This window comes from Myotis brandtii, unplaced genomic scaffold (genome assembly GCF_000412655.1).
Source record: "Myotis brandtii unplaced genomic scaffold, ASM41265v1 scaffold583, whole genome shotgun sequence".
NCBI classification, from domain to species: Eukaryota; Metazoa; Chordata; class Mammalia; order Chiroptera; family Vespertilionidae; genus Myotis; species Myotis brandtii.
In genome coordinates, this window is record NW_005370191.1 from 166,717 (window position 1) to 185,871 (window position 19,155).

Below are 19,155 nucleotides of genomic sequence, written 5' to 3' on the forward strand. Positions count from 1 at the left end.
CTGGGGTGCAGCCGGCCCCGGGATGATCCGGGGTGAGCCGTCCCGAACCTATTAGCGCCCAATCGGCTTTTCCCAAATCCTGTCAACAGCCACCCTGGCCAGTTCTGGGGAGGAGCAGGAGGCTGGGTCGGGCGGGGGCGATGGGGTCGGGGGTGGGGTCACCCACCCTACAGGTCTCTGCCTGGGATGCGGTTGCCTTGGCAACCAGGCTAGGGTGGGGACACTTCACCAATGAGATGCTCTCATTCCGGGTGACGGTTGCCTAGGCAACCCCACGAACAGCCCAGCTGACCCCTCTCGTCTTCCCCCCTCCCCAGTCTAAGCTTGGGGGGTGTGTGCGGAGGGTGTGCGGCTTGTGGGGATGCATTTAAAGAGGCACCGCCCCTTTTAAAATGAGGTGCTAGTTGGGTGGTGCCTGTGTGGGCGGGGCGGACGCCTGGTCTGTTTTGAAGGGACTCTCCACCCCCTTCACCTCCCTTCCTCCCCCAGTTCCTGTCGCGGGAACCCGCCCGGGCTTCTGCCGAGGGAGGGGTTTCCCCTGCGCTTCCTCTTGCACTTCCCGCTTCGTTTCCGGGGGGCGGGAGGAAGATTGGGGAAGTCAGCTATTCCTAGGCCACATCTCCTGCGGCAGAGGCCCCGGGTTCTGCTGGGGAGACCGAGGCCACCACCGCCGCCCTCTCTCCGCCCCGCGTTCACTCCTTCCTGTGCTCGTCAACTCTGCCTTTCCCCCTTCTTCCCCGTGGCCTCGGGCCTGACGTCTGCCCTGCATCCCCCAGGCCTCGGGCCAGCGGCGAGGAGCTGCCTCCCCCAGCCCCCTTCCCGCGGCCCCCAGCCGCCCCCAACCCCGCCCCACGGGCCCGGCGCCATGAGTGAGCTGGAGCAACTGAGACAGGAGGCTGAGCAGCTCCGGAACCAGATCCGGGTGAGGGCCTGGCCGGCTGAGCTGCGGATGGGGGACTGACTGGGCATGGCCAGGCGGCTGTGTGTGTGTGTGTGTGTGTGTGTGTGTGTGTGTGTGCGCGCGCGCGCGCGCTGGATGGGGAGGGGGTGTTCTTTATGTGTGGGGGTGTACCCTAGCCCTTTACTGTCTTATCCTCTCCACTCCCCTGTCTCATGTGTTCTTTCCTTCCCCTCCCCCCTCATCTTCTGCCTCTCTGACTGATTCTGCTATATATTACAGGATGCCCGAAAAGCATGTGGGGATTCAACACTGACCCAGGTGAGATGAACCCGGTGCTGGGCTTGGGGTTAAGGGAAGGAGCAGGGGTTTGAGGCATGCTGCTTAGTGGGCTCTGCCTTCTGACCCTGGCTGCCTCCACCTCCAGATCACAGCTGGGCTGGACCCAGTGGGGAGAATCCAGATGAGGACACGGAGGACCCTCCGTGGGCACCTGGCAAAAATCTATGCGATGCACTGGGGGACAGACTCAAGGTGTGTGCGTGGTTGGGACTGAGCTTTTGTGTTTGCCCTTGGGCTGAGTTTATAGCAGGCAGTTGGAGTAGTGAGGGGCAGCCTTGCAGATCTAGGGAGATGAACAGGGTGCCCATGTTGTATGTTTGGGAAGACTATGACTCCCAGATATGTTGAGGGGATTGGAAAGAGGACCATACTGACAGGAACTTCTGGACTGTTGCTGGGAGTTGTCTCAGAAGGGCCTCCCACCAGATGGGACGCTGGTAGTGTCTTTCCAGAGGGGGCTTCACACCCTGACCCCTGTCTCTCCCTTGCCACTTTCCAACAGGCTGCTGGTCAGCGCCTCCCAGGATGGGAAGCTCATCATTTGGGACAGCTATACCACCAACAAGGTAGAGGTGATCCTGAGGCTGGACGGGGCTGGGCTGCAGGCCCTGCCTGGTTTCTGACCCTGGGCATTGCCCCTCCTCCCTAGGTCCATGCCATCCCGCTACGTTCCTCCTGGGTTATGACCTGTGCCTACGCGCCCTCAGGGAACTTTGTAGCCTGTGGGGGGTTGGACAACATCTGCTCCATCTACAGCCTCAAGACCCGTGAGGGCAATGTCAGGGTCAGCCGGGAGCTGCCTGGCCATACTGGTAAGGGGGGCCTGGTAGGACATAGGTGCTGTTGGTGGGGTAGGGGCTGTGCTGCTCTCCCTTAGAGACCTGGCTGACCAGCCTTTTCCCCCAGGGTACCTGTCCTGCTGCCGCTTCCTGGATGACAACCAAATCATCACCAGCTCTGGGGACACCACCTGGTGAGGCCCTGTCATCCACACTTCCTGCCTGGGGGAACACTGCCCCAGTGCTTAGCATGTAGCACACACAGCCTGAGCAAGTGAGGGCAGAGCTCTTATTCTGAACATCTGGGCTCCTCCTGTGGTGGGAAGGAGACAAGAGTAGGCTTCTGTGAGTCAGTGGCTCCTGATGCCCCTTCCTTGGAAGCTGTCAGGGCTGGGCTCACATGATGGAGGGGTAGGGAGGCAAGAGTCCTCTCTGCCCTCCTCTCTGATCCCTTTTTTCTTACTGTCCTCTCGCTAGTGCCCTGTGGGACATTGAGACAGGCCAGCAGACAGTGGCTTTTGCTGGACACAGTGGGGATGTGATGTCCTTGTCACTGGCCCCCGATGGCCGCACCTTTGTGTCAGGTGCCTGTGATGCCTCTATCAAGCTGTGGGATGTTCGGGATTCAATGTGCCGACAGACCTTCATTGGCCACGAATCCGACATCAATGCTGTGGCTGTAAGTTCTGGGCAGGCTGGCTGGCCCCTCTGCCAGGCTTCTGGCCCCGCTCTGTGCCCTTATTCCACTCTGGTTGTGTCCTGTAGTTCTTCCCCAACGGCTATGCCTTCACCACTGGCTCTGACGACGCCACGTGCCGCCTCTTCGACCTGCGGGCGGACCAGGAGCTTCTCATGTATTCCCATGACAACATCATTTGCGGCATCACCTCTGTTGCCTTCTCTCGCAGTGGCCGGCTGTTGCTTGCTGGCTATGATGACTTCAACTGCAACATCTGGGATGCCATGAAGGGCGACCGTGCAGGTGAGAGCTGGGTGCTGGGCTGAGATAGGCTAGGACAGGGAACCAGGCCAGATGAGTTCTGATGTACCCCTCCCTCACAGGTGTCCTCGCCGGCCATGACAACCGTGTGAGCTGCCTCGGGGTCACAGATGATGGCATGGCTGTGGCCACAGGCTCCTGGGACTCCTTCCTCAAGATCTGGAACTAATAGCCCCAACCCCAACTGGGCCCGGCCAGGAGGGGCCTTGCCCACGCCCACACTACAGGCCGGGAGCTTTGGGGCTGGGGCACATGAGCCTCCCTCCCCTGGCCATTGGGCCTTGGGTCCCTGCTCCCCTACCCAGGTTTGGTTCCTCCCGGGGCCCCCACTGTGGAAATAAAGATGGGAATAGAATGGGGGAAGAGAGGCAGAAAGCCCTCCTTCTTTAGCTGCCCTGGGGTCAGGGCCTCATCCCCCTGGAGGGTCAGAGGCAGGAGGTAGAAACTCCAGGGGCTGGCTTTTTTAAAACTGGTTTTATTTTAATTTTTATTATATTTTCAGTTTTTCCATAAAGGAACCAATTCCAACTCTGTACCTGGTCTCTCCTCTTGCTTGTGTCTTCCTTACTTTGGGTAGGGCATATCAGCTTGGGGGTAGGGCAGTGATGGCGAACCTATAACACCCATGTCAGAGGTGACATGCGAACTCATCTTTTTGGTTGATTTTCCTTTGTTAAATGGCATTTAAATATATAAAATAAATATCAAAGATATACATCTATGTTTTACTATGGTTGCAAAGATCAAAAAATTTCTGTATGTGACACGGCACCAGAGTTAAGTTAGGGTTTTTCAAAATGCTGACACGCCGAGCTCAAAAGGTTCGCCATCACTGGGGTAGGGGGCCCAAGAGGAAATTGCACTTTTCCTCGGACCAAAGCTGGAGTTATAGGCAGGAATTTTTTCCCAGTAGGGTTATATGTATTTATTCCACTTAAACATACACAGCCCTCCATTCAGACTGACCAACCATACCATGTCCGCAGTTCTTTTGAATTCCCAGTTCTGACTCTCCTCCTACACTCTCTTTCCCCAAGAAAAGATGCAGAAGCTGAAGGGAACACACACCAAGTTTTATTGGGGGTAGTATTTACAGGGGCAGGTAGAAGAGGGAGGAGTAACAGGGTGGGGAGATTTCGGGTACAAGGCAGACAAGGGGATACAGAAGGCCCCTGCACCTCACCCCAACCCCAGGAAGGGCAGGAGAGCAGCCAGGGCCCAGGAAGATGGGCTGGGAAAGGATATCAACGGGGGGAATGAGTCCCTGGGCTTTGGAGGGCTCAGGGGCTTGTAAACATTGACCACTCTCAGAAGGGGATAGGGTGGGAGAGGGTTCCCCCTACACTTCCTCACAGGGTTAAGGCCTCTCCAGGCTCAAAGTCTCTTTAGCTAGGGGGAGGGGAAGGAAGAGAGGGGAAGAGTGTTATCCCCCCTCCCCCTGCATTGGCTGCGGCAGGGGTGGGGGCAGTTACATTCAGTCACAACAGTACTCCCCCCACACCTCTAATGCCGCCAAATACTGGCGCAAGGAAAAGGGGAGCTGGGGGGCCAGCAGCAGCAAGACACTTCACCCTGGCCCATCACCCCCTTATTGCTTTAGAGAGAATATTGTCTTTTCACGGACGCTAACACTGTTGAAACCAGGGAGAAGCAGGTGGAGGGAGCCCCTCCACCCCTCAAGGCCAGCTTTATTCCCCCAACACTGACCCAGTTGCCACTTTGGTGCAAAAACAAACGAACAAACAAAAACAACCACTCCAAAACAAACAAAAAACGCATGGTCTCTCCGGGGATGGATAGGGGGAAAAACTGGGGCCACTCCCCATTTCCCCAGGGCAGGAAGGAGAAATACATTCATGGAGGGGAGGCAGTGGCAGAATCCTGCCCTAATACTGCACTCTGAGCAGTGAGGTCAATAGGAGAAATTAGGTGAGAAACCCAAAAGATACAACAAACTTAAAACACACACACACACACACACACACACACTGAAGACAAACCCAGGCAGGTGACTGGGAATAGGTCCATGAGCAGAAGGACCACCTCCCCCTGACTTAGGCGAAACGACACATCTATTCTTGACCCCCCCACCCCCCACCTTACCCAACATTAAAAATGTTATCAGGGGAGTAAGGAGGGGAGAAGCCACTCACTCCTCTCCAGTTTGGTCAATGGAGGGGTCAGGGCAGAGCTGGGTGGTCCACATCCCATAGCCAGCTGGCTATAGGTGGAAAGCTCCCCTCTAACAGCCGCCACACTGCAACCTGAAGCCCCAAGCTGTCCACTCCCTTGGCCTCCTGGGCCCCTCCTCTCACCCCCTTCACAGGAGAAATAGTCATTAAGTGGTGCCTCTCTCCAGCCCCAGAAGGAACTAGTTTGCCCCACCTCACTAGAAGGGACGCAGCAGGGGCTTATGGCCCAAAGAATACATTCATGTGGCAAGGCAGGGAGCTGGGCTTTCAGCTTCACACCCAGTTCCCCTAATGGCAGTGGTGGGGGAAGCCCCTCACCAGGGCCAGAGTGGAAGTTCTGCTGTCCTGACAGCCAGATGAGGTTGGCACTGGCTGGCCCTCTGCCATCTACCCCGTCAGCCACCTGGGGACGGGAGGTGGCCTGGCCCATTTGTGCAACTTTCCCCCAAAGCAGCAAAGCCAAGGGGCTCCTTTAGCCCTGACCCCAGACACCTCTGCCACAGTCATAGCAATAAGGGGGCCTTTCACAGCAGTCCGGCCGGTGGGGCTGAGGGGACGTCGCTGTGCAAACTGCTGGCACCCCAGCTTCCAGTTACCTCAATGGCCCACCTGGCAGGGCAGGGAGGGTAAGTGCAGCCTTGGGGGCCAGGCAGGACAGACCGATGGGGCCATGTCCCCACTGCCCAAAAATAACAGTGTGTGTTTTCTTTCAGCCTCCTAACTTTTTTTTCTCATTGTTTTTCTTTTTTCTTAAAAAAAAAAACACAACCCAACAAAACCAAAAACTCTGTGGACCTTCCATTGTCACCCCCACAATCCCCAGAGGGGGAAGGGGTGCTTAGAGTCTAGTTTTTAACAATTACGTTTCTCCTAACGTTTTCAATGTTTAAAATTTTTTTAAAAGGAAAAAAAAAACCTTCCCCCCAATCTATTAAAGTGCCTCGTGGTGGGTGAGTTAAGGTGCATCGTGTGGTTTGTAACAAGTGCTGGGGACCCTGCCCCTGCTTCCTCCTATGCTCCTTGCTGGGAGCCTGCAAGCTGGGGACCCAATCCTCAGATGGGGAAGGGGTGCTTAGAGTCTAGTTTTTAACAATTACGTTTCTCCTAACGTTTTCAATGTTTAAAATTTTTTTAAAAGGAAAAAAAAAAACCTTCCCCCCAATCTATTAAAGTGCCTCGTGGTGGGTGAGTTAAGGTGCATCGTGTGGTTTGTAACAAGTGCTGGGGACCCTGCCCCTGCTTCCTCCTATGCTCCTTGCTGGGAGCCTGCAAGCTGGGGACCCAAGAGTCCAAGCTGCTGCTGTTGCCCCTGGCCTACAGCCCAGGGGGGCTGGTGGGACGGGCTGGTCAGTAGTCATCCACGCTCTCGATCTCACCAGAAGGTCCATGCAGGGAGTACCCTGAAGCCGGAAGAAGCTGGGTTTGAGCTCTTTCACCCACAGGTGCCTGCTCCAAGCTGAGGAAGGAGCCTCCTTACTGACCCCACCCCCAAAACATACCCAAGATGCTAGGGTCCGAGTGTAGCATTAGTGCCCTCCTCTTGGCCTTGCTGCCCTCCCCAGGGCCAAGTTTGGTGCTGTGGTTGGTCTGAAAGGCGGTCTGCAGAGAGCCGCTGCTCAACCAAGCCTCCTGCCAGGCAGCAGAAAGGGAAAGGGAGTCAGGAGGGTGCTGGGCAACCTCATCCTCACCTGCAGGGGATGCGAAACCTCACCTGCTGCTGTTGCCGTTGTTGGCTGGCTTTCTGCTTAGCCCTCCTTTCCAGGAATTGTTTGGCAAATTCTTTGGCTTCCAGCGTGTCCCCCAGGCAGGAACGAATATAATCGTGGACATCATAGGGGGATTCCACCTCTTTGAGGATCGCTACAGCCATGGGCACTATAGGGCAGGATGGTGGCTGTCAGGGCCCACCTGGTGCAAGGTCTGGCACCTCTGGCCCAGCCCAGCCTCCCAGAGTCTGCCCCTATACCATCCAGGCTGCCTGTGGTGCTCAGTGTGTGCAGCATCTGCTCACACCACTGGGTGAAGCCATCCTGGGGCCTGGGAATGCCCTGTAACAGCTTCAGCAGTTTCTCTTCCTCCTCTGTCTTTTTGCGCACAGGCCGACCAGACAGGTGGCTATACGAGTCACTAGGTTGGATAAAGATGGATTAGAGGCAAGAGATCAGTTCAGGTGTTCTCCAACCTTCCAGCCCCAGCCCAGACCCTGCAGGCCCTGGCACCCACCTGAGAGAGGGGCTGCTCCGGCTGTTCTTCAGGCCTAGGCTGCGGGCCACGCTCCCGCTGCTCTTGATGGTGTCCTCCCAAAGCCCCAGGCCGACACTGCTGCCCCCACTCTTGTCGGGGCCGCCCCACAGCGGCCCAGATTCAGATATCCACTGGTTCACGGGAGTAGTGCCCAGGCCCCCAAGCTGGTATAGATGGCAGAAAGTCAGTGGCCCAAATAGGGAAAGAAAGCTAAGTGGGGAGGCGTGTAAGGACCACATAGAGGGGCAAAGTAAAGACCACATAGAGGAGAGATCCTTCAGTCATGTAAGGACCAGAGCTCCCCACCCCACACCCAAGTCACCCCTGAAAGCTGACTGGAAGGGGTTCCTGCAGGCCCAAAACTTGCAAGTCAACCAGGGAAGGGCCCAGCGTGCTCACCACTCGGTGGTTGGAGGCCTGGGCCCGCGATGACTCTCGAGGCAGAGGCTGCTTATGCAGCTGTCGCTCGCTCTCCAACTGCAGTTCAAGCAGCGTCTTCATGGAGAGTCCTTGCTTGGCCAGGCCAGCCCACAGTGGGGGTGGGGAGCTGGGTGCAGGGGGCACTGGGACTGCGGCCACTGCCTGCTGCTGCTGCAGCAGCTTCAGTAGTAGCTCCTGTTGCCGCACCTGAACCAGTGAGACAGTGAGGGCCAGCAATCTGGCCCCAAGCTCAGGCCCAAGAAGCGGGAGGGCTCAGCTGGGAACCCACCTGCTTGCGCCGAAACAACTCCTCTTCCTCCTGTCGCCGCTTCTGCTCCTCCTGTTGCTGCTGGCGTCGCTTCTCTTCCCGGCGCTTGCGCTCCTCCTCCTCCCGCTTCACCCTGAGCTCCACTTCTCTGCGCTCTTGGAACTGACAGTCAACAAGATCAGCCGTCAGACATGTGGGCACCCTGATTTCCCTGTCAGTTCAGCTCTTGACACCAAGGACTCCAGCCCCAGGATGCCTACTCACTTTATGTTGCAGCTGGAGTTGTTCTAGAATTGGACCCTGAGTCGAAGAGTTAATTGGTATGTCCCATAGACTGGCCTCACCGCCTGCAAGGGGCAAAGGCAGCTGCAGGAGGGCGCTCAGGCTCCCTGGACTGAAGCAACCTGAGGGGTAGGTGAAGCCCCTGAGCTCCCTACTTCCCCAGAGACTACTGGGCTGGACACACACCTGATTGTGATGAGGCTGAGGTATGTATATCCCAGAGGGAGCCGGAATCTGGCACCGACAAGGACCGGTTCATCGTCGGGAGCAGGTTCTGGTCCCCACTTCTGAGGAGCAAAGCACTGATTCTCAGCAATCTAAACCCATCTCCCCACTTTACATATCCCGAGGGCTCACACATGCAGCCAAGCAAAGACTGAGATGTGACAGGCACAGCAACCCACAGACCTGGGGGGTTTGAGAGCTTGGAGCTGCTGCAGGAAGGTGGTGAGCTGCTGCTGCTGCGGTGGCGTCAAGTCCCCCAGAGCCACCTTTTCCCGGAGCCCACACTGCTGGAGGGGGCGGCTGTGGAAAGGAAGACAGGCATGAGGAGGCCCGCCCATATAACCCATGTCCATTCCTGTTTACAGGTCCTCCTGGGCCCTGTACCTGTTGACCAGCTGAAGAAACTGCTGGTGCTGCAGTTGCTGGTACAGTGCCGCTGCTGCCAGCTCCTGTTGCTTCTTCAGCCGCTCCTGGTCCATGTTTCCCTGAGCAAGGATGAGAATATTCCTTGTCATGCTCCACACAACCGGTTGACATCTTGCCTCCCCTCCCTGCCTCGCCCAAAGGTGGGTATGCTCACCAGCAGTGGGGGTGGTGAGGGCCCGGGGGCAAAGGGGACACGACCCCACATCTTGATCACCTCACCAAGTGGCTGGAAGCCCTCATCACAACCACGTTTCACAAGCAGGGCCATGGAGAAATAGCCTGCCTGGAACCACTCTGCCATCTCCTGTGTTGTAAAGGGGCCTGGACAGGCAGAAAGAGGGCTTTGGTCAGAAAGGTATGCCAAAGGAACCCTGAAAGAGAACGATGGTGTGCCACCACCCCTAACAGCCCCTCCTGCATGCCCCCTACTCCCCATGGGCACCTTGGATCTCTCCCTGTGGGTCCTTGTAGAACCATTTTCGGGCCGCACCATGGCTGAGGGGGAGGGCAGTGGCAGCTGCAGAGTGTCGCAGGCCCTGGGTGTGCATGGCAGCCGTGAATTGCTCCTCCTCCAGGGAGCTGTCTTGCAGGGATGCCACAAGCTTCTCTGCCTCCTGGGAGCCCAGGGAGAGAGGGAAGGCTCAATTGCCCAATCACACAATAGCAGGACAGGGCTGGGGCTAAGGTCAAGCGAGGGTGAGCTAGACACAGTGGGACAGATGGGGAAGAGCATGGTACCGGGGCAGACAGACTAACAATGGCTTTCTGTCCCCCTGTAGGGGAGGATCCCCAGAGCCTTCTTAGGCTCCCTGCCCCCACCCAACCTGCTGCAGGTGCTTCAAGCCTTCATCATCTTCCAGATCTCCAGGCGGGCCGGGGGGTGAGCCCACTCCAGGACTCAGCTGCATGCCCCTCAAATCATCTCCTGGGAGCAAAGGAAGGTGGAATGGAGGGCCCAGAGAAAGTGCAAGACAGTCCCCTATCCACCCTCTTCTAGAAAAGCAGGCTCTACTCTAGCTCTCACACAAACACCCCGTGCACCACCCTCCCATAAGGAAGAGGCAGGTTTTCACCACCAGCCCTTGGTTCCAATGAAAGGGCAGCCCCACCCTCTGGCTACCTTCAGTAACTGGCAGGTCTTTCTCCACAGCATCACCTCCTTCCCCATTAGCTCCCCAGAGTGGGCCCAAGGTGGCCAATGGGGACGGAGAGCTGGACTTCTCTGAAGGTGGCAGTGGGGTCAGTTCCTTCGCACCTGAAAAGGGTAATTACCAGACTTCAAAACCAAAGAGCCAGAAGTCCTTAAAAATAGCACAAGCCTTCTATTTGTGTCCAGACCTTGGGCTTCTAGGTAGAGTCCACCAACGTAACCCTGGTCATCTCAACATTCAGTAACTCAACACCACAAACTCCGCTTTGCACACTTCCTTTTTTGCCACTCTAATACTGAACCCCGGCATGTGTCTATGGCACTGTCCAGGGCTGTATGCACAATACCATAAATTTACTACTATGTTCTACAGATTCTTCAAGGGATTTGCAAAGGTCATTTTTAAAAAAATATATATTTTATTGATTTTTTACAGAGAGTAAGGGAGAGAGATAGAGAGTTAGAAACATTGGTCAGCTGCCTCCTGCACACTCCCTACTGGGGATGTGCCCGCAACCAAGGTACATGCCCTTGACCAGAATAGAACCTGGGACCCTTGAGTCCGCAGGCCAACGCTCTATCCACTGAGCCAAACCGGTCAGGGCTGCAAAGGTCATTTTGATCATGCTTGATTTTCATATGACACACTGCCTTTAAAATACAGCCCTGCTGTTTCTGGGTTCCTTCCCACACCTGTCAGTACCTGCTTTTCTGGAGTTTCTAAGCAGCCTTCTTCTAAAGGTGAGTGGACAGTCAGTACCCAGCCTGGTGAGGGAACCCTCTGCCCACCTAGCCCAGTTCAGGCTCTCAGGCCTTCTCCTTAGTCCACCCTGCAGGCTTACCTGCCTCAGGTCCCTCCTCATCCAGCCCTTCGGCAGGCTCTTCCTCCTCTTCCTCCAGACCCTGGAAGTCAAGCTCCTGCTCCTCAGGAATGGACTCCTTGGGGCCCTTCTGCATGGGATTAGAGAATACAATGGGAGGTGAGGGGGCAGAGGATAAACAGGTGGGAGTAAGAGGACCCCATCAGGGCAGGTTCCCACCAATCTCTAACAAAATCCTCCCCTGGCCACCTCATGGATACCTTGAGAGGCAAGAAGGCTCCAGAGGCATCGAAGGTGCCCATTTCTTCATCCTCATCATCCAGGCACCACTCTGGGAGCCCATCCTTGTCATCATCAAAGCCGTCAGGCCCTCGGCACCTCCGGAGGTGAGAGCTGCTCCCCCCACCCCGCCCTTCCTCTTCACCACACCCTCCTCGATCCCCTCGCAAATCAAATTCAAACTTGCGACGGCGGTCCCCATGTTCCCGCCAGCCAGCCGAGCGGGGGCCACCATCTGTGCAGGAAAAGTCAGAAGGAGAATCAGTATCCCAGTCGAGCCAGAGGCTCCTCTTCTGCTGCCCATAGGACCCCTGGGACTCCCGGCATTTCCAGGACTTCTCCCCCACCCTCCTCACTCGAGAACACTTTTAGTTCCCTCCACCTGGCCATGAAAGCCCCCTGCATGGGACGTTCTTGCTGCTCCCCACCCCCTACAACACCCATCTAGCCCCAATCTCACCAGGGCTGGATGAACGCCAGCGGTCACCATCTCGCCGGGGTCCTGCCCCAAGTCTCCAGCTGCCCTCCTCCTCTTCCTCTTGCTCCTCCCGGAGAGAACGCCAGTTCTCGCTATCTGAGCGGGCATGTTCCTTCCTTGGACCAGCCCCTCCCTCCTCAAACCCGGATCGTGCTTGGGGGCAGGGGAAGACACAGTCAGCAGAGTGGCAGCCACAGTCCCTGGAAGACTCTTTCTATAATCCTCATTGACAAAGAGGAGCCCAGCTCCAGGTTCTCTTGCCCCACCCCGCACCTTCCCCAGGAAAGGCCCCCCTCACTGGGGCCACCCATTCCCATCTCCCCCCACCTCTCAATGACCTTCAGGGCCTGGAACCTCCCTCACCACTATCCATACCTCCATCCCTCCTGGCCGACTTCTCAAATCGCCTCTCGCCTCTGCAGGAGGGAAAGGTGTTGGTCAAAGGACAGCTTCCCATCCCTGACTTTGAGATCTCTGCACACCTGTCCATTCTGCTCTGAGGAGGAGGGAGGGAGGGGAGGGGGGACTAGGAAAAGGTCAGACCTGGGAGGGAGCTCAAGGAGGCACACAGAACCGAAGGTCACAGAACAAATGGGGACTAAGGAAATCATAAGGAAAGGGCAGGGCTGCAGGGGTCAGAGGGCAGAGAGCACAGTTGCTGACCAGGGCTTATTTGATTATTCTCCTGCTGCCCTCTAATGACAAAGACCTAAGCCTTTCTTCATGGGATCCTAGATCTTAACCCTAGGGCTTCTCTCTGCTCAGCCTCTATGCCATCTCCTTCCAGCCTGCACCTGTCATCCCAACTCTGGCTACGCTGGATCTCCCGGGGGTTTCGACCAAAGGCCCCGTCGCCTTCTTCAATGCTTCTTTGGTAAAAGCAACTGTCACCACGGCCACGACCTGGAACAGGAATGAGATGCACATAGGAAACTTGCCAGATCACCTCTGCACATCTTCAAACCACAGGCCCCCACCACCTGCTACCCCAGCACATGTTATCAGCCCCCTACCTCGGCTCCGAGTGCTGCCCCTGCCACGGGAGGCGCCGCCTGGGGCGGGGCCAGCCCCTTTCCCCATCAGCCTCAGCACAGCCACACTGTTCACTGACAGGGAGAAGTTTCTCTGAGGAGGGAGCCAGGGGTGGGAATGAGGACCCAGGTACCTGACTGCCCCCACCCTGTCCAGAACTGTACCCTCCACCACCTGTCTTCCCAATCCAGCCCTCCAAGATGGAGCTCCAGTGCCCTAGCCCCACCTGCTCCTCTTCGGTCAGAGGCTCCAGTGCCAGGGGCTGCAGTGGCTCCTCCTGTAGCACCGCAGCAAATTCCTTGTCTTGCAGCTCATCTGGGACCTGTCAATCAAGGCAGGAGGGCCGAGATACCACTTGCTCCTGGGAACTCTCCACTGACTAAGGACAGACAGGCAATTGGATCACGTACCCTCCCCTACACCCACCCTCCCACCTTGTTCTCCTTGACGTAGAGAGCCAGCATCTCCTCTCGCCCATATCGATAGTCAGCCAGCTTGTACTTGGGCATAGCAGGAGATGGGGGCGGGGAGGCCACGCTGCCACCACTAGAAAGTGCCCTCAGCCTAGAAAAGGGACATAGGGAAGAAGAAAGACCGGAGCTTGAGCAGCTCTATTCTTTCTGGCTTTCCCATGCCGCCCAAAGCATATCTGTCTCACCACTCAGGCCCAAAGTTGAGGGTCTCTGCTGCCATTGTGGAGCTGGGTGTGTCCTAGAGATCAGAGGAGATGAGCAGGGGTGGGGGGACCTGGAGTTCACTCTCCAAATACCTGTGGAGGCAGAGGGGACACCGGGCTTAGAGAGAGCACACCCAGATAACCCTAGATGGTTAATAGGTCCCCACCTTGGTGGGCATAGTAATGGGCTCTAAAAGGACTCACCTAAACCAGCCACGTGCCACTTACACCATGAGCTAACCAGAGTCACGGCAGGGGAAGACCTAGGGGTAAGGTAGAAAACAGAGCAGCTAGGACCCTTCTGTTTCTGCAGGGGTGCCCTCCCTCGCCCCAGACCCACCTGACAGCCTTACTCTGGGCAGCAGGTAGAGTATGGACCAGCCTCTCTTCAGGCAGAAGCCTACGCTGGAGTGAACCAGGGGCCCCAAGCTACTAGATGTTGGTTTGACCACAGTGGTGCCCAGGGAGGGACCTTCACATCTGGGAAAAATCCTTAATAAGATGAGGGGAAGAAGGTGGGTTAAATTAATGGGTCAGACGGGTCTCCCTGCCTGTAGCCTACATAATGGTGACTATAGCCTCTACTCCCTCTCATCTCTGTCCCCCATGTTTGGTCCCACAAACAGTTAATTCACCCAGCAAAGCCTGACTGAGGTACTGGAGGTGGGCAGAGAATACTCCAGGCACCTCTCTAGGTCTCAGCACTCTGGCTGCCTGGCATAGCATTCAGTAAGGGGGTGGTTAAGGTTTGCATGGACATTCAGGACAAAGATAAAACAAAAATAATCAAACAAATAAAAAACCCACTGAAACCACAAATATTGCAGAGAGAAAAAAGGTCAGTTATGAAGAGAAGGATTAGAAATTAATCTGGGAGAAAAATTATTTTCCTTCTGAAAAATTTCAGAGCTGGCTGCTTGGCAGCTAGAATCCAGAGACTCAGTTTCAAGAGAAACCCAGTACAAGGGGAGTGGGGGTGGGGATGCTATTCCAGGGACACAGGTGGGCACATGCTGAAGGCTTCATGAAGGCAAGTCCAGCCAGTGCGCCCATGGGCTGGTTTACCAAACAGGAACCAACACCCAAACCCCTTCTTCTTCCCAATCAGGAAGAATCCAAATGTTAGTAAAATGAGCCAAGAAGGGAACCAAGTTATGATGATACAAGTTGGGAAAAAGGCCCCTCACCATAAAGTCCAAATAAGCTCAGAGTTACTGAGGCTGACAGAAGTGGCGGCGTTGGCAGTGACCTGTCCCTCTAAGGACCGATAAAAGATGCTCTCAGGAGGCAGCTCATCCCTGGCGGTTCCGGGCAAGCAGCGTCTCAGGTGGCTGAGCAAGGATTCTCTCACTGGTTGGGAAGAAGGCTGGACTGGAGTGCCCCCACAATGCCCATTAACTCCAAGACTCCACAACTCTGGGAAGGGAGAAGAAGGGTTTTACCAGAGGGGCCAAGGGGCAGAGGCTCTCTGACCTACAGCTGCATACCAGAATATAAAACTCTAGAACAGACACAGTACCCACTCCCAGAATCCCAGCATCTCAGGATGAAACGGAGCTTTTAAGACCAGCTAGAATGGGGCTGACCTCTCCCAGCACGGGCATCTCTTCTACAACTGCTCTGGCTGGATATTCCTGGTGATGGAACACGATACGGCACACACGGCCGTCAGAAGACAAGTCTGTTGAAAAGCTCTTCCCTTCATGGAATGCAAGTAAGCCTCCCAGACAGCAGAGTAAGGTTACTTCTTTCAATGCTACAACCATTATGCGATTTGGACAATGGATGAACCTTAAAGACTGTGCTAAGTGAAACAAGCCAGTCACAATAGAACAGACATTGTATGATTCCTCTTATATGAGATTCCTAGAGGACTCAAATTCAAAGAGAGAAGAGAGTAGAATGGGGGCGGGGATCTGGGGCAAGAGGAGATGTTTAATGGGTACAGAGTTTCAGCTGAAATGGGGCAAATGAAAAAGTTCTGGAGATGGATGGTGGTGATAGCTGAACAATGTGAATGTATTTAATGTTGCTGAACTTTGCATTTAAAAATGGTTAAAATGGCATATGTTATACTTTACCACCATTAAAAAAAAAGGTTTAAGGAAAACAATAAAAGGCATTTGGGGATAGCTATCACAAACTTAAGTCTTCCCCATTTTAAGAAAAACACCTCAAATTCCTTCAAACAAATCTTAGGAGAGGCTGTTCTGAGCCTCCTCCAGTTCACTCCAGAATAGCCCATCTTCTAGAGCAGTGGTTCTCAACCTTCCTAATGCCACAACCCTTTAATACAGTTCCTCATGTTGTGGTGACCCCCAATTTCATTGTTACAAATTGAACATAATTAAAGCATAGTGATTAATCACAAAAACAATATGTAATTATATATGTGTTTTCCGATGGTCTTAGGCGACCCCTGTGAAAGGGTCGTTCGACTGCCAAAGGGGTCGCGACCCACAGGTTGAGAGCCGCTGTTCTAGAGGAACAAAGGAGTCCTGTGGCATGGAAGGCTGCTATGGGGAGAGGGGAACAGAAAAGGGACAACTCACCCTGCCACCCCGCCAGGGAGTGGGGCAAAGGCGGCACTCCTTGGTGCTTTCCACAGCTGCCTTTGCCTCTCTGTCCTGTATGAGCAAAGTGAAGAAAAACGGCTCCCAGTGTGAGAAGCAAGATATCTGCAGAGGCAAAATGAGAAGCAGTCAGGGGTCGGGGTGGGGAGCATAGGAGCAGCTGGAGAAAAAGGCCAAGACTCCAGGAGGAGAATCTGGTCCCAGAGCTGGTAGCTGACTGGCCCTTCCTTGCCAAGCAGCATGCATGCCTCCCATAATTTCCACTCTTCTAAATAGGCATGTATCTTTCCACATGCTTCCTCGAAGCCAGCAGTTCTCAACTTGGGGGAAGGGACGGGGAGACGTGTGGCAAAATCTGGAGATATATTTGGCATCACTGGAAGGTGCTACTGGCATCTAATGCGTAGAGACCAGGGATGCTGCTAAACATCCTATAATGCATAGCACAGCTTTCCACAACAGAGAATTAGCTGGCCCTAAATGTCATTATTGCCATGGTTGAGAAACCCTCTTCTATGCCACAAGCAGAAGTAATGCCTATTCTCTGTTTATAGAGAAGAATGAAAGACCAGAGAAACCAAATTAATTGAAGTTCATTCTCCCCAGTGAAGAGCAAGGAAATAATTCCCTAATTATACTGTCCCATGAGAGAAATCTGAAATCCTGTCAGGAGGGAAATCATTGGGAAAAACCTAGGTTTTAAAAAAAATTATCCTAAGTTTCTCTATTACAAACTCTCAAAGCCAAGCATTTGGATTCCTTCCATGGAAGGGTGGGAGTCAGCAGGCAGAGTAGTGGGGACAAGGCCTTTCCTGGCTACGTGATCTAAGGATCTCCTCATAGGCTCCTTCCAACTTAGCCCCCACCCCTCCCCATCTGCCTGCCTCCTCTACCAGCTCCTCTTTCTCAGGCCTCAGTATACCCTCACTCTCCTGGCGTCAGAATTATTACTATTAAAAGGCTGCCCCCTGCTGGAGTCATGGGGACAGGACACACTGATCCTGGGCGCTCACAACAGGCTTGAAGGAACAGGAGGGGAGCCTGTTCTCGGGTTCAGAACCCACAGGAGAAGGTAAAGATCCAGAGAAAAGGCAGTCCCAGTACACACTAAGCTAAGAACATCACTTCCTCATTCCATCACCCCTAAAATTAGTCCCAATCCAAAGCAATGTGCCTTGGCACAGAAAGGTACCACTATTAACAGAAGTAGAATCCCAAATTCCCCAACATTTGAGAAACTGCCCAGCCTCAAGCCTGTTGGAGGTGACTCCGCCCTTTGTCAGGATGGAAAGATTCTCCCTGCATGGTAAATGAGAACTCTCTGAGGCTTAAAAAACGGCGCAGGCCCTGGCTGCTGTGGCTGTTGGTTGGAGCATCGTCCATGCACCAAAAGGTGGCAGGTTCCAATTCCTGGGCAGGGTACACACTCAGGTTGTGGGTTTGAGCCCCCATCCAGGCACATGCAAGAGGCAACTGATCAATGTTTCTCTCTCTCTCCCTTAAAAAAAAAAAATCAATAAGAATGTATAAACACACACACACAAACACACAGCGTAAGCCCAATCCTCTTGGCTGGTCAGCTATCCGAGCTCTATACTCTCTGAACTGTCCTGACAAATGCGCAGCATGTCTACTATACTAGTTAAGTTTTTAAAGCACTTTCACACTTTAACTCATTTGATCCCTTCTGCCCACTTGCCCAGTCTTGGGCTCCAGCCAGGGAAAACAAGGAAGAGAGGCTGCAGCTGCCTCAGGAGGGGACCCAGAAGTCCCTAGACCAGGGGTGGGCAAACTTTTTGACTCGAGGGTCACAATGGGTTCTTAAACTGGACCGGAGGGCCGGAACAAAAGCATGGATGGAGTGTTTGTGTGAACTAATATAAATTCAAAGTAAACATCATTACATAAAAGGGTACGGTCTTTTTTTTTTTAGTTTTATTCATTTCAAACGGTCCGGATCCGGCCCTCGGGCAGTAGTTTGCCCACGGCTGCCTAGACACTCTATCCAGACTGGAGAACCACCCCAAACTCTCAAGCAGACTTTGTGAGTTTTAAGCCATTTTACATTTCTTGTTAGAATTTTTTAAATCCTTCACATGGCTGCCAGCCTCTTCTCACCTCTGCTCTAAAGTGGGTCTATTTTTTTCTATTCCAAACTCCAACCACAGATGTAAAATGGAGGGCAAACTAGGGCCCTTTAACCCATCGAATCACACACAATACTAACACATCCACTGGCTGAAAAAGCCAGACCAGGGGTCTAAGCACACAACTCACTTGACTGTATACAACATATGGTACCCGGATCCCAGGCCACGGCAGCAACACCAAGTCCAGAGCTGCCCCACCATTCCCAGTGACATGCTAGACCTACGATGCAGGAACTAAAGCTGGAGCTGGAGTCAGGGTCGGTGTCCTGGGACTGCACAGGGAACAGTGCAGATGCAAGAACCAGAAAGCAAACTCCCACAGGCCGAGAACCGCACAGGGGACCGGCCTGCTGGTACCCACGCTGTTTCAATTGCAGAGGCAAGTTGGGGGCTCTCGCTGGGGAGCGAGGTTGCAACTGGCATGTGAGCTCGAAGGCGCAGCGGAGAGGCCGGGGACCATTGGGAAAGCGGTAATGAGAGGCAGGAGAGGAGTGAGCTGGGGTGGCTGCGGGAAGAACCGGCCAACAAGTCCTGATGGAGCATCACCCAGGGACCACCTGGCGGACCAGACCTGGAGGCTTCCTGGGGATCCCAGTAATGACTGGGTAGCTCGGAGGTAAGAAGTGAGGATCGCCTTAAAGTTAACTTGGAAGAATAAGAAAAGAAAAGGCGGTGTGACCGGGCTGGAGCCGGGGAGTTGCTGCATCAGGGGAGACGGGCCGGGAAGGGCCGGGCTGGCATCAGAAAAGACGAACGTGTGGAACGCACCGGGCACCGGGAGACCCCATGACCAAGCACTAACGTCGCCGGCGGGAAGCAGGCTCAGGTGGAGACCCAGGAGAGGAAAGGCTGCCACGTTAGCCAGAGTGCAAGGCCGGGACTCCCAGACCCGCAGGGCCCAGCGAATCGCAGCGCGAACC

At 54.7% G+C, this 19,155-nt stretch overlaps 3 protein-coding genes across 7 annotated transcripts in view; 2 read left to right on the forward strand and 1 right to left on the reverse strand.

Moving 5' to 3' along the window:
- The window catches only part of GNB2 (guanine nucleotide binding protein (G protein), beta polypeptide 2), a 5,097-nt gene extending 1,543 nt beyond the window's left edge, over positions 1–3,554 (forward strand). Inside the window, exons 2-10 of the mRNA XM_005879104.2 lie at positions 777–922; positions 1,181–1,219; positions 1,326–1,432; positions 1,743–1,806; positions 1,890–2,052; positions 2,147–2,213; positions 2,497–2,698; positions 2,785–3,001; positions 3,082–3,554. Of these exons, the coding sequence (XP_005879166.1) occupies positions 866–922; positions 1,181–1,219; positions 1,326–1,432; positions 1,743–1,806; positions 1,890–2,052; positions 2,147–2,213; positions 2,497–2,698; positions 2,785–3,001; positions 3,082–3,188 (1,023 nt within the window). The 5' untranslated portion in view covers positions 777–865 and the 3' untranslated portion in view covers positions 3,189–3,554. The remainder of the gene's footprint in view (positions 1–776; positions 923–1,180; positions 1,220–1,325; positions 1,433–1,742; positions 1,807–1,889; positions 2,053–2,146; positions 2,214–2,496; positions 2,699–2,784; positions 3,002–3,081) is intronic.
- A 2,725-nt stretch (positions 3,555–6,279) lies between these two features.
- Positions 6,280–16,663, reverse strand: GIGYF1 (GRB10 interacting GYF protein 1). Of its 5 annotated transcripts, none has more exons than XM_014550148.1 (28): positions 16,065–16,663; positions 14,700–14,928; positions 13,866–14,004; positions 13,717–13,775; positions 13,495–13,605; positions 13,271–13,400; positions 13,063–13,158; positions 12,818–12,929; positions 12,599–12,707; positions 12,180–12,220; positions 11,787–11,957; positions 11,308–11,561; positions 11,069–11,177; positions 10,197–10,331; positions 9,901–10,001; positions 9,519–9,690; positions 9,231–9,397; positions 9,035–9,135; positions 8,834–8,950; positions 8,612–8,712; positions 8,408–8,490; positions 8,165–8,305; positions 7,855–8,082; positions 7,435–7,619; positions 7,178–7,338; positions 6,923–7,086; positions 6,711–6,840; positions 6,280–6,611 (listed from the first exon to the last, which is right to left on the reverse strand). In XM_014550148.1, the coding sequence occupies exons 5-28, from the start codon at positions 13,527–13,529 to the stop codon at positions 6,559–6,561; spliced, it is 3,096 nt and encodes a 1,031-aa protein (XP_014405634.1). In that variant the 5' UTR covers positions 13,530–13,605; positions 13,717–13,775; positions 13,866–14,004; positions 14,700–14,928; positions 16,065–16,663; the 3' UTR covers positions 6,280–6,558. The 5 variants fall into 5 exon arrangements, with proteins under 5 accessions (XP_014405634.1, XP_014405635.1, XP_014405637.1 ...); XM_014550149.1 differs by having other exon boundaries at positions 13,853–14,004; XM_014550151.1 differs by lacking the exon at positions 14,700–14,928.
- A 1,805-nt stretch (positions 16,664–18,468) lies between these two features.
- The window catches only part of POP7 (POP7 homolog, ribonuclease P/MRP subunit), a 13,871-nt gene continuing 13,184 nt past the window's right edge, over positions 18,469–19,155 (forward strand). Inside the window, exon 1 of the mRNA XM_014550161.1 lies at positions 18,469–18,851. Coding sequence (XP_014405647.1) covers positions 18,709–18,851 — 143 coding nt within the window. The 5' untranslated portion in view covers positions 18,469–18,708. The remainder of the gene's footprint in view (positions 18,852–19,155) is intronic.

Excerpts from the sequence above, each read along its gene's own strand:
- GIGYF1 (XM_014550152.1), bottom strand. The coding sequence starts at position 13,529 with ATGGCAGCAGAGACCCTCAACTTTGGGCCTGAGTG. Across the intron at positions 13,159-13,270 it reads TCTACGTCAAGGAGAACAAG|GTCCCAGATGAGCTGCAAGA; the intron begins GTGGGAGGGTGG and ends CTTGATTGACAG. Across the intron at positions 11,958-12,179 it reads GTCGGCCAGGAGGGATGGAG|CACGATCCGGGTTTGAGGAG; the intron begins GTATGGATAGTG and ends CCTGCCCCCAAG.